The sequence below is a fragment of the Procambarus clarkii genome, chromosome 15, assembly GCF_040958095.1.
Source record: "Procambarus clarkii isolate CNS0578487 chromosome 15, FALCON_Pclarkii_2.0, whole genome shotgun sequence".
In the NCBI taxonomy this organism is placed as follows: Eukaryota; Metazoa; Arthropoda; class Malacostraca; order Decapoda; family Cambaridae; genus Procambarus; species Procambarus clarkii.
The window spans coordinates 49,307,946-49,321,073 of record NC_091164.1 but is presented as its reverse complement, the minus strand read 5'-3'; the positions used below and the strand labels follow the sequence as shown (position 1 = coordinate 49,321,073).

The 13,128-nt window shown below is 41.5% G+C and overlaps 1 protein-coding gene across 1 annotated transcript in view; it reads right to left on the bottom strand.

Moving 5' to 3' along the window:
- The window catches only part of LOC123750137 (tripartite motif-containing protein 59-like), a 151,527-nt gene that overhangs the window by 121,316 nt on the left and 17,083 nt on the right, over window positions 1–13,128 (bottom strand). The window contains exon 2 of the mRNA XM_069325031.1: window positions 3,956–4,026. Coding sequence (XP_069181132.1) covers window positions 3,956–3,961 — 6 coding nt within the window. The 5' untranslated portion in view covers window positions 3,962–4,026. The remainder of the gene's footprint in view (window positions 1–3,955; window positions 4,027–13,128) is intronic.

Below are 13,128 nucleotides of genomic sequence, written 5' to 3'. Positions count from 1 at the left end.
GGGTTGTGAAGGTCATTGGTCTCCATGAAATTGGTGACCTGACTCCTAATCACTCTCTCAAATACTTTTATGATGTGCGATGTTAGTGCAACTGGTCTATAATTTTTTGCCAATGCTTTGCTCCCTCCCTTGTGTAGAGGGGCTATGTCTGCTACTTTAAGTGCATCTGGTATCTCCGTGTCCAAGCTCTTCCTCCACACTATACTGAGTGCCTGTGCTACCGGCACTTTGCATTTCTTTATAAATATTGAATTCCATGAGTCTGGACCTGGGGCCGAGTGCATGGGCATGTTTTCAATTTCTCTTTCAAAATTTAGTGCGCTCGTGTTTATATCAGTTATATTTACAGGGGTTTGAATATCCCGCATAAAGAAATTGTCTTGATCTTCCACCTTCATGTTGTTTATTGGAGTGCTAAACATGTCCTCATACTGCTTTTTTAGGATTTCACTAATTTTTTTGTCATCCTCCGTGTATGAACCTTCACTTGTACGAATAGGTCCAATACTGGCAGTGGTTTTTGCTTTTGATTTCGCATATGAGAAGAAATATTTTGGATTTTTCTTTATTTCCTGAATTGCTTTCTGTTCTAACTGCCTTTCTTCAGTTTCATATGAGTGTTTCAATTTTCGCTCGAGTTCTTCAATCTCCCTATTTAAATTATTCCTTCTTTGAAGGGAAATTCGTGTCTGCATAAGCAGTTCCGTTATTTTTTTCCTGCGTTTATAGTGTCGTCTGCGTTCTCTTTCTCAGGTCTGGCCTGAGGCCAGCTCTGTGGCCTGCTCTGAGGCCTTGTCTGAGGTCTGGCCTGGTCTGAGGCCTGGCCTGAAGCCTGGTCTGAGGTCTGGCCTGAGGTCTGGGCTGGTCTGACCCGAGGCCTGGACTGGTCTGGCCGAGGCCTGGCCTGAGGTCTGGCCTAAGGCATGGCCAGAGGTCTGGCCTGAGGTCTGATCTGAGGTCTGGCCTCAGGCCTGGTCTGAAGTTTGGCCTAAGGACTGGCCTGCTTGATGGGGTTCTGGGAGTTCTTCTACTCCCCAAGCCCGGCCCGAGGCCAGGCTTGACTTTTGAGAGTTTGGTCCACTAGGCTGTTGCTTGGAGCAGCCCGCAGGCTCACATACCCACCACAGCCCAGTTGGTCCAGCACTCCTTGGAGGAAGCAATCTAGTTTCCTCTTGAAGATGTCCACGGTTGTTCCGGCAATATTTCTTATGCCCGCTGGGAGGACGTTGGACAACCGCGGACCTCTGATGTTTATACAGTGTTCTCTGATTGTGCCTATGGCACCTCTGCTCTTCACTGGTTCTATTCTGCATTTTCTTCTGTATCGTTCACTCCAGTATGTTCTTATTTTACTGTGTAGATTTGGGACCTGGCACTCCAGTATTTTCCATGTGTATATCATTTGGTATCTCTCTCGTCTCGTTTCTAGCGAGTACATTTGGAGAGCTTTGAGACGATCCCAATAATTTAGGTGCTTTATTGCGTCTATGCGTGCCATATATGTTCTCTGTATTCCCTCTATTTCACCAATCTCCCCTGCTCTGAAGGCGGAAGTGAGTACTGAGCAATACTCAAGACGGGACAACACAAGTGACTTGATGAGTACAACCATCGTGATGGGATCCCTGGATTTGAAAGTTCACGATATCCATCGTATCATTTTTCTGACTGCTGCAATATTTGCTTGGTTATGCTCCCTAAACGTTAGGTCGTCGGACATCATTATTCCCAAATCCTTGACATGCTGTTTTCCTACTATGGGCAGATTCAATTGTGTTTTGTACCCTGTATTATGTTTCAGATCCTCATTTTTGCCGTACCTGAGTACCTGGAATTTATCACTGTTAAACATCATGTTATTTTCTGCTGCCCAATCCTGAAAAGGCCTGGCCCAGGCCTGAGGCCTGGTCTGGCCCAAGGCCTGCCAGTCTGGCCACCACCCCCCCCCCCTCCCACACCTGACTACCAGCGACCGGACCCTCCCTCCCTCCCCTTACCACCGGCGGCCTGCCAACGGCCCCTCCTCTTGTCAGTTTGTTGAGAAAATTATGTGATTTTGCTTGATTGGATTCATTAATGCTCAAATTCATAGCATTTTTATTCCAAATTGTTTGTAAATGATTGTTCTATCAAATGCCAAAGTGAAAATTAATTTATAATACTGTAAATGAATTGTTTATGAATATTTATATAGACTGATACATTTGGCTTATGGAAACCCTGGCCAATACATCATATTTGCAGCCACCAATAACCATCACATAGTTATGATTTTGATATGGAATTGTTTACCAATGACTGTTCTATCATGTGCCATGTTCAAAATAATAAATACATAATAAATAGATTTTCTGTGAATATTGTTTAGTTGATAGTGGATGTAGGACCTCTGTTATTTTCACATAAGGGGAGGGACAGCCTGGGGCCGACAGGTAGAACGAATTCCACGGGGAAATGAATCAGCCTCGCCCCATATAGTTCTTTCAAGTGAGGACACACTGTACATCATCATATATATTTTTGGTTACAGATTTTGTTTAGTAATATTATTAGGATAATAAAAAGTTATAAAGATACTTGTTTCATGACTCCTTTACTGTATTAGATGGAAATTCTCCAGGTTATCTCTGGCTGGCAATCTACTGCCACCTACAGAAGAATCTCTTAGGGAGGGAGGGAGGGAGGCAGTGAATGTGGGTGGGACAGAGGAAGTGAGCAGCAGTGAGAGTGACTCCCTCCCTTCCTGGTGGTGGTGTACAACGAGTGTTAGGCCGTTGATTCAGCCAAATATCCGCTAGTTCGGCTTCCATGGACATTTTAGCCGGAGAGGGAGATACCTTTATCCGGCCACGATTTTTGCCAAATGAGGGCGTTTTTCCGGATTGGCGGATTCCAGATTAGTGGGTTTCTACAGTATTTAGGTATGGTGGAAACGAGGAACTTGAACAAAACACTGGGTACAGGATGCAATCAGAACTACTTGTTGAAGGAAAGCGACAGGTAAAAGACCTGGGAATTATGATGTCTGACAACCTGACATTTAGTGAACATAACTGAGCAAATATAGTGGCAGCCAGGAAAATGGTAGGATGGTTTATGAGAACGTTCCAGGGACCAGCAATGCTAATACTATTTAAATCACTAATGCTGTCCCATCTTAAGTAATTCTTGGTACTCACTTCCCCTTACAGACCAGGAGAGATCTCTGAATTAGAGGGAATACACAGAATAAATACGGCATACATAGAAATGATAAAACATCTAAATTACTGGGACCGTCTCAAAGCTTTTAAAATGCACTCTTTGGAAAGGAGAAGAGAAAGGTATCAAATACATGGAAGATACTTGAAGGCCATGTCCCAAATTTGCACAGTAGAATAACAACATACTGGAGCGAAAGGTATGGAAGGAAATGCAGAATAGAACCAGTGAGGAGTAGAGGTGCTATAGACACAATCAGAGAGCACTGTCTAAACATTAGGGGTCCACAGCTGTTCAACACCGAATTAGAAATATTGCCAGAACGAAGGTGGATGTATTCAAGAGGCACATGGACAAGTTCTTGCAAGTAGTGCCGGACCAACCAGGCTATAGTGGATATGTGGGCCTGCAGGCTGCTTCAAGCAACAGCCTGTTGGACCAAGTTATCACAAGTCAAGCCAGACCCCAGGTCGGGCTCGGGGACTAAAAGAACTCCCAAAACTCTCTCCAGGTACTCCAGGTACCATATCAGAGATAAACGTTAATGATACTATTAAGTCTATCAGAAAAGATAAAAACAATCACCATAGCACCAGACTGATGCTCACTAAACTCGTTTATCCCAGTGATAAAAGACAACACCAACATTAATACACTAGTTAATGAAAATATTTTGATTAATACACTCACAATCACTGGTTATTGACATCATGATAAACACACACACTGGTAGTAATAATAAAATTGTCCTTACCATCATTAATGGGCAGAAGTTGTGTTTGCTATCGTCCTGGGAAGCCGAGCTGAGACTGGAAGCAGTATTACCTATTAAGGCAAAATAAAACAAATTTAAGGTTTCTATGACAAAAATTTTCCCACCAAAACATAGTAAATGTTTAGAAAAATTAAATAATTTTGTTTAGGTATTGTGCTTTGAGCAAAAGTAAGGAGGGTGGGCAGGAGTAAGGAGGGTGGGCAGGAGTAAGGAGGGTGGGCAGGAGTAAGGAGGGTGGGCAGGAGTAAGGAGGGTAGCCAGGAGTAAGGAGGGTGGGCAGGAGTAAGGAGGGTGGGGCAGGAGTAAGGAGGGTGGGCAGGAGTAAGGAGGGTAGCCAGGAGTAAGGAGGGTGGGCAGGAGTAAGGAGGGTGGGCAAGATAATGGAAGGTAGCCAGGAGTAAGGAGGGTAGCCAGGAGTAAGGAGGGTGGGCAAGATAATGGAAGGTGGGCAGGAGTAAGGAGGATAGCCAGGAGTAAGGAGGGTAGCCAGGAGTAAGGAGGGTGGGCAGGAGTAAAGAGGATAGTCAGGAATAAGAACGATGGGCAGAAGTAAGGAGGGTGGGCAGGAGTAAGGAGGGTGAGCAGGAGTAAGGAGGGTGGGCAGGAATAAGGAGGATGGGCAGGAATAAGGAGGGTGGGCAGGAGTAAAGAGGGTAGTCAGGAATAAGGACGATGGGCAGAAGTAAGGAGGGTGGGCAGGAGTAAGGAGGGTGGGCAGGAGTAAGGAGGGTGGGCAGGAATAAGGAGGATGGACAGGAATAAGGAGGGCGGGCAGGAGTAAGGAAGATGGGCAGGAGTAAGGAGGGTGGGCAGGAATGGGGAAGGGGGGTTATGGGCGGGTTCTCGGCTGCCTCCCCTCCCCTCTCAAATAGCCTACATAATACAAACCATGTGCATTAACCCTTAACCCTTCCACTGCTCAGGGGTCCTGAGGACATTTACACCCATGTGCGCAAGAAAAAAAATTCTAACAAATTATTGCGTCTTCTTAAAATGTTAATACTGTATGTGTTCCCTGAGCACGGGAAAAAATAAAAAAATAGTAGGTGACATATTTTGGCCACAATTGAATGAGGAAGTCTGGCAAAAAGTGGGCGTTGACAGAACGGTCGTCAGAGCCGGTCAGCGTCACCCGCGCTGACAGTTGGGAGTTGCCGCAAAGATATTATCACTTAATTATTTCTATGTCTCTGAATGATTTTTTCTTAGTTTTTTGCCATAATATTATTCAATGGTGTGTATTGTAATATATTTATATAATAAAAGTGATGAATAATTGCTATACTCAAAAGTATGGTGTGCATATTACTGATTCAATTATTATGTTCATAAAACAATAAACAAATAGTTTTGCTGCTATTACACTCTATACACAGGTTATATATAAGTATCTGCATGTTTTGTTCGCCATAACGAACCACTAAGTTGGTATTGAGAGTCGAAAAGCAACGAGGAGTGACCGCCACACACCAGCTAGCCACTCGCTGCCACTCCCTCAACAGCGCCTCACTCGCCCACTTTTTCCTCCCACCATCCTGTTTTATGTTTTATTCAAAATATACAGACATTATATATAAGAATCAACATGTTTTGTTCACCACAACTGTACAGATAAGCTGATATAGTTAGTTCAGGCACTACAAGTTGTTGCTATACACACAGCTGGCGGCTCCCTCACCCATTCAAGGTCACACGCACTAAACTTTCTCCCCCAACAATACCATTTGTGGTGTTATTACACTATATACAGACGTTATATATAAGTATGTATATATTTTGTTCACCACAACTGTACAGCTAAGCTGATATAGTTAGCTCAGGCACTAAGAGTCGTCGCTATACACACAGCTGGAGGCTCCCTGACTCATTCATGGTCACACGCACTAAACTTTCTCCCCCAACAATACTGTATGCAGTGTTATTACCATTTCTTGAGGGTATCTTGAGATGATTTCGGGGGTTTTTAGTGTCCCCGCGGCCCGGTCCTCGACCAGGCCTCCACCCCCGGAAAGCAGCCCGTGACAGCTGACTAACACCCAGGCACCTATTTTACTGCTAGGTAACAGGGGCATAGGGTGAAAGAAACTCTGCCCATTGTTTCTCACCGGCGCCTGGGATCGAACCCAGGATCACAAGTCCAGCGTGCTGTCTGCTCGGCCAACCGGCTCCCCATATATACACATATTATATATAAGTATCTACATGTTGTATGCACCGTAACTGTACACCTAAGCTTGTAGAGTGCCCAAAGAGCATAGTGGCCACCCTCTGCACAACAAGACAAATCATGCAGACGACATCACCTCCGTCACCCAAATGGCTCCTCCCAGCATAATCCTTTTGCTGTTATTACACTAATACACACATTATATATAAGTATCTACATTTGTGTTCACCATAGAGAACCACTGACCTGGTATGGTGAATGCAGACAATAACAGGTGGCACACAGTCAGTAAACGATGCTATCTCCCTCCGTGTCTCAGCATCACTCGTCCCACAGCGCTAATTAGTACAACAATCCTGCTATTATCACAACCCTGGTTATTTATATCACAGTCAGGGGTCATCTGTAATATTGTCATCGCTAAATAATAGCAATTATATATTTATTTTCACATTTTTCGGCAATGCCGTGGTCACAAGCTGAACAGCAATGCTGTTCGCTCATGCTGCGTGCGCCAGCCTTGGTTGCTCCAACAGTACTGTGCCTCTCACACCTGAGAATATTGCCCACGATTTTTTTTTTAAATGACATCTTGTTACAAGTGCCCTGAGGAAGCTAATGTGCACCCCGTGTAGCCGTATGCCATTTGAATCGGGCCTGGCACCCTATGGCGTATATGTACGTCATGCGCACAGTGGGACATGTTACTCATTCCGTATATATACCCCATGCGCAGTTTAAGGGTTAAGCTGCTACAGCCTGGGCTGTAAAAGCTGTGCCTGGGAAAAAATATTTTAATTATGTGAAAATTAATATTAAATGTTAAAACAAATCTCCAACTTATTGGCTTAAGCGTCATCGCAATGTTTTCAGAAATGTACTTAGACAATTTTAACAAGGAGAATATTTTGTTGATAAGGAGAACAGCTCCTATTAACTTGAACTGAGGGATAATGCAGTAATAAAGAGATGCAAGCACTTGTCCAATGTACAAAGAAGAAGAATAGTAGCAAGAAGTGTCCACAAAGTGGATATGCAGCTGGTGGCTTTATAGTAATACATAATAATACCAATAATAATGAGTATGTTATTATGCTCTATTTTGTTATATATCATAAAAATGTATTGCCTAATGTTAATACTTATTATATTTTTAACACTTTAATTAATAACTGCGCAACGCGCATGCAGGCCCACATCTGGGGTGCACTCGGGACAGGATGCAACTCGTGCATCCTGTCCCAAGCACCCTACCGGCCCCGAAGATGTACGCCACGGGCGACCAGGGAATGATGCCATCACGCACGAACTTACGGACCCCATAGCAGCCAAAGTACATACAATTTCGACCTTCTGTTACTATGTGGGAACCAACCTGTGAGATTTATATTTATTTAATTTATATGAATTTATATTTACGTTAATTTATATACTTCGATAGCAATTTGTATGATGTTAAGTGGACTGTATTTCTGCAATAATCTCATAATCTCACAAATCGATCCTCTACACATTAGGGGGGTTTATATTAAATTTATATATATGCAGCCAATCAAACTACAGTATTAGACTACATACATTGAAGAGGTTCCTTATCTTATTTGTACAGCAGGCCTTAGTCCACCAGGTATAACCAGGATATAGACACCAAATTATCCTCGTTGAGGTAGCTTCCATCACCCAGTAACTGGTACACAAAGCATGCTTCCTCGTCTTGACCTGTCAAAAGGGCGCTAGCTATGAAGCCAGAATCCTAATATATGACAGCTATATCAGAGAAAACACTGTACAAGGAACCATAAAGACCTGGCTTAATTACCTTTATTATGAGGCGATCTCGTGCTCTAACCGGCTCACCCTATCTAATGACATTAATGGCCACAAATGATAGATAAATGGGTTTCGGCAGAACACTTAACTTGTATTTGTTGACAGCGTGTTGATGATGGTACACCTTTGGTTTCCATAACACTTCGTCCAAGTAAAATTAACAGGAGCCGAATTCGCTCCCGTGCCTCTGGTCTTAAACAATAACAATGGCTGACCACTCCCTCACAACTGACGCTACTGGCCTACATTGTCCAGATGACAGTAAGTGATAGAAGGGTCACATTTACTCTATTTTAATTCTGATAATTAAGTTAATTTATATGAGATGTTTTTATGATGGTAAAGTCCAAAGACTAATGTATTTAAGAATAATTCCCACCATAATAGGTGGTGAATTTATAATAGTATGTGGTAATGATATTCCGTTTTCTATAGACGGTAAGTTCCACTACAATTTACATTTTCTATAAGTAACTTGTTTATACAACACAGCAATATTATCTGTCTGTATGATATTATTAAATGGTGTCGGATTTTCCGACATACTATACCCATACTCAGGGAAGGGTTTTTGTCACTTTTAAAACAGAAAAGAATTTTTTCTAGAGGTTTTATTTCCTGCGCACTAGGGGGGGGGGGGCGTTCATATTTGGATGCCGCGCAGTTAAGGGGTTAATGTTCAAAAAATAAAAAAAAATTGGGGGAGGGGGATTTTTTTCTCGTCTCTTTTTGGTTATTTTCTGATTTTGGTGAAACCTCTACATCCTGGAGAATGCATACTAACATCCCTAACAAGATAGAATGACATTGGTCATCAAATAAATCAGTCACAACTGGCAGAACTTGGAACTTCTAATTTTTTTACCGAGTTTTTCACAGATTTCAAATTCTATTTTCTCTCTCTTTTAGGTGGTTTTGATGATTAGGGACCAGATTAGGGCTTTGTCACTTTTATAAAGTATAAATTTTTATCCCCCAAATCATTATAATTATCCCTATATTTTTTTTGGGGGGGAGGTTATCTTGAGATGATTTCGGGGCTTTAGTGTCCCTGCGGCCCGGTCCTCGACCAGGCCTCCACCCCCAGGAAGCAGCCCGTGACAGCTGACTAACACCCAGGTACCTATTTTACTGCTAGGTAACAGGGGCATAGGGTGAAAGAAACTCTGCCCATTGTTTCTTGCCGGCGCCTGGGATCGAACCCAGGACCACAGGATCACAAATCCAGCGTGCTGTCCGCTCGGCCGACCGGCTCCCCACCCCCCGGGAAAGGGGGGTATTTTTTTCTTAACGTCATTCCAACACATATTGACCTACAACTTTCACATATTCGAGTATGAATGCCAAACAACGTTTATTAAAACATATAACTAAATTAATGAGTTAGATCTACCTTATTCATTGTTGATAACTTCAACTTCAATTATCTCTAAAACTAGAGTTTCATCTTTGAGTCAGCTTAAAAAAATCCAGTTTCTTACCGATTCTCACCATTTTTACAAATAATGTGGACAGCTGTCTGTTCAACAATCCTATTAGAATGGATTTTTCACAAACCCTAAACATTTGGAGTTATCAATTTTTCTAAATTTGGCGCATAATTCAGATGCCACACTGACAATTTTTTTTACAGTAAACTAAACTGAAAACATATATTTTCTAAATCTATGAAAATGAAGATCATATACTATTCTGAGAGCATAATAACACCAAATGAACAATTGGTGTCAGTTTATATTCTTGCAGCTGATTTCAAAACCTGAAGTTTTCAATATTCAATTTTATAATTTTTTTATTTTCTTATTTTTCAAGTTACATTTATGATAATTTAGACAAAGTTGCAGGATTTGCTAGTACTGTATGCACAAAAAACTGGAAAGAATTAGAGCAAATTTGAGAAATTGAACTTTGCCATCAGGTCCTGTCGTATATGCATGCCATGCACAGCTTAAGGGTTAATACAGAACTGTACTGTATAAAATGCATAAAACTTCACACTAACAATATTTCTCTAAATATAACAATAATAATATTTTAAATAAAACAACTTGTAACAGTCAATAAGTACATCAAATTTTGAGAATGCCTATAAAATAAGCACAGGTCATGTCAACGCGTTGGGCCTGGATGAGATGGCTGGCACCATGTGCTTCTCCTCTTTTTGGGGTAAAAACGTTGGGCTCGCATGCGAAGGATTTTCGTGATAAATTTGAACATTTTTACTGTTTGAACTCATTGAATCTGTCAAGATGTCTCAGAGCAGCATTCATGGTATTAAAGGTATAAAACAAGAGAAAATATTTGTCAATTGATTAGAAAGTTGACTTGATAGAGAAAGCAGAGCATGGATACTCTGTCACTCGACTCGCCCAAGAATTTAACATTGGTAAAGTTACAGTTTGTGATATAAAAAAGCAGAAGGATAATATTAAGAAATTCTTTGCTTAAACTGATGCAATAGGCAACAGGAAAAATTGAGGCCTGCTAAGTATACGGATTTGGACTCGTCTGTATTTAAATGGTTTACACAGCATGGTGCGAAAGGAATTGCTGTTTCAGTTGATTCTATTAGAAATGCAGCTGAAAGACTTGCTGTAAAGTTAAACATTGACAATTTCAAAGCTTGTATTGAATGGGTATGTCGATTTAAAGAGAGGTATGGCATCATTAACAAGAAAATTTGTGGCGAGGCATTAAGTGCAGGTGTTGGAAGTGCTAATGCATATAAGCATAAACTTTCTCAGCACATGATATCTAATAATCTAAGCTAGTTTTAAGTGTACAATGCAGATAAAACAGGCTTTAACTGGAAATTGCCTTCAAAGAAACACTTTGACCTTCAGGCTTGAGTAGAGTATTCCTAGTTGCAAGGTAAAGAAGGAAAGAATTTCAGCATTATTGTGCTCTAACGCAGATGGCAGTCACCGAACAAAGTACGCAATTGTTGGGAAATCTGCCAACCCAAAAGCATTGAAAAACTGCATGAACAGACTACCTGTCATCTACTACAACACAAAAAATGCCTGGTTCACACAGATTATTTTTGAGGATTGGTTCCAGAATCACTTTTATAAATTAGTAAAAAAGCAGCAGATCAATGAGAGTAGAATTCACCCTGCTGAGGTAAAGGTAATGCTGTTGACAGATAATGCCTGATGGCAAAATAACATGTATGGCTTTACCACCAAACACTACATCTGTAATACAACTCATGGATTAAGGGTTATCTATGCTCTCAAAAGGCTTTGTCTGGCTAATGTCAGAGGCTAATGCCTGAGCTATGAATTTAGACATTCTGGAAGTTCTGCTCTCTGAGGAAGACGAGATACTTAACCACTGCACTGCGCAACGAGCTTGTAGGCGCTCGACTGTGGTGCGTAACACACCTTAGGGATCTTATAGGTATAGCGTATGATTCAAAACTCCCGCAGCTACATGGGGTTCACATCAGCCTCCTCAGGGCTCTTATAAACAGACGCCATTTAAAAAAAATCGTGGGCAACATTCCCGGGTGTAAGAGCCTCAATACTGAGTGAGCAACCAAGGCTGGCGCACGCAACATGAGCTCACAGCACTGCTGTTCAGCTTGTGACCACAGCATTGCCAAATAATGTCAAAATATATATGTAACTGGTATTATTTAGCCATGATAGGACGATAATAGCAGGATTGTGGTGATAATTAGTGCTGTGCATAGTATTGTGGGAGGTGGAATTTTGGTGAGGGAGGGAGGGAATCGAGGTAGCGTCAGTGTGTGGCAGCCACTCTTGTTTTGCTCACCATACTAGCTAAGTGGTTGACTATGGTGAACACAAATGTAGATACATATATATAATGTGTGTGTATATAGTGTAATAACAGCAACAGGAGTATATTGGGAGGAACCATTTTGGTGAGGGAGGTGGTGTCGTACTCGTAGCGTTGTCTTCTGCTGTGTGACTTGTCATGCAGTGTATGGTGGCCACTGTTCTGTTTGGACATAATACGAGTTTAGTTGTATGGTTATGGTGAATAAAACATGTTGATATTTATACATAATGTGTGTAAATAGTGTAATAAAAACAATAACAGTATGGTGGGAGGAGGAATGTTGGCGAGTAAGGTGTTGGAGAAGTGAGGGAGGGCTGGCTGGGTGTGGCAGCTCAATCTTGTTTTTTGGGCTCACCATACGAACTTAGTGGTTCGTTATGGTGAACACATATGTAGATGGTTATATACAATGTGTGTATATAGTGTAATAACAGCACTATATACACACAGCACTATCGTAGAATATAATATACACCTTACATCTTGTATAATCTATGATTGAACAACTGACCACTATCGTACCTTCCTCATAGCAAACATGGACATAACACCACCAGAAGCAAACTCTCATTCAGGCTACACAGTGAATCAGCTTTAGGCAATCTCTCAAATGCACTTCACAATATTAACTGGGAATCTGAATTCAAGAATACACAGGATATAAACTCATTAACTAACCTCTTTCTCTCCAAAACTCTAAGCTTCTTCAATACTCACTGTCCCCTCCTTATCAAACAAGTAATTGACAAAAGAATAAACAATCCGTGGCTCACAAGTGGCATACTCAAATCAATCAACAAAAAACTTGAATATGAAAAAAAATCTATGATTGGCCTAGTTACAAAGGAAGTAGTTAAAAGGTACTCATCAGTGATTACCAGTATCATAAGAAAAGCTAAACTTTCATATTATGAGAATAGATTCAAAGAAGCAAAAGGCAACATGAAAAACACATGGAAAACCATCTCTAATATCCCAGGAAAAAAACTACACTCCCACAACCAGATAATACTCTCTAAGGATAGCTACACAGTATCAACTGATTTAAAAATGGCAAATGAATTTAATAGCTTCTTTTCATCCGTCGGTGCTAACCTTGCCAGTAAAATCCCACAGACTCAGACACATATCAATACATATCTCTCAGGCAGCTATCCAAACTCTCTTCTCCTTTCACCAGTCAGCCCGACAGATGTTGTGTCCATCATACACTCACTAAAAACTAAAGCTGGGAACATCAGTGAAATCCCATCCACTGTATACAAGAGCGCCTCCCATGCCCTTGCGCCACCCATAGCTCTGCTGTTCAACAAATCCCTAGAGTGTCATACCTTCCCTGATATCC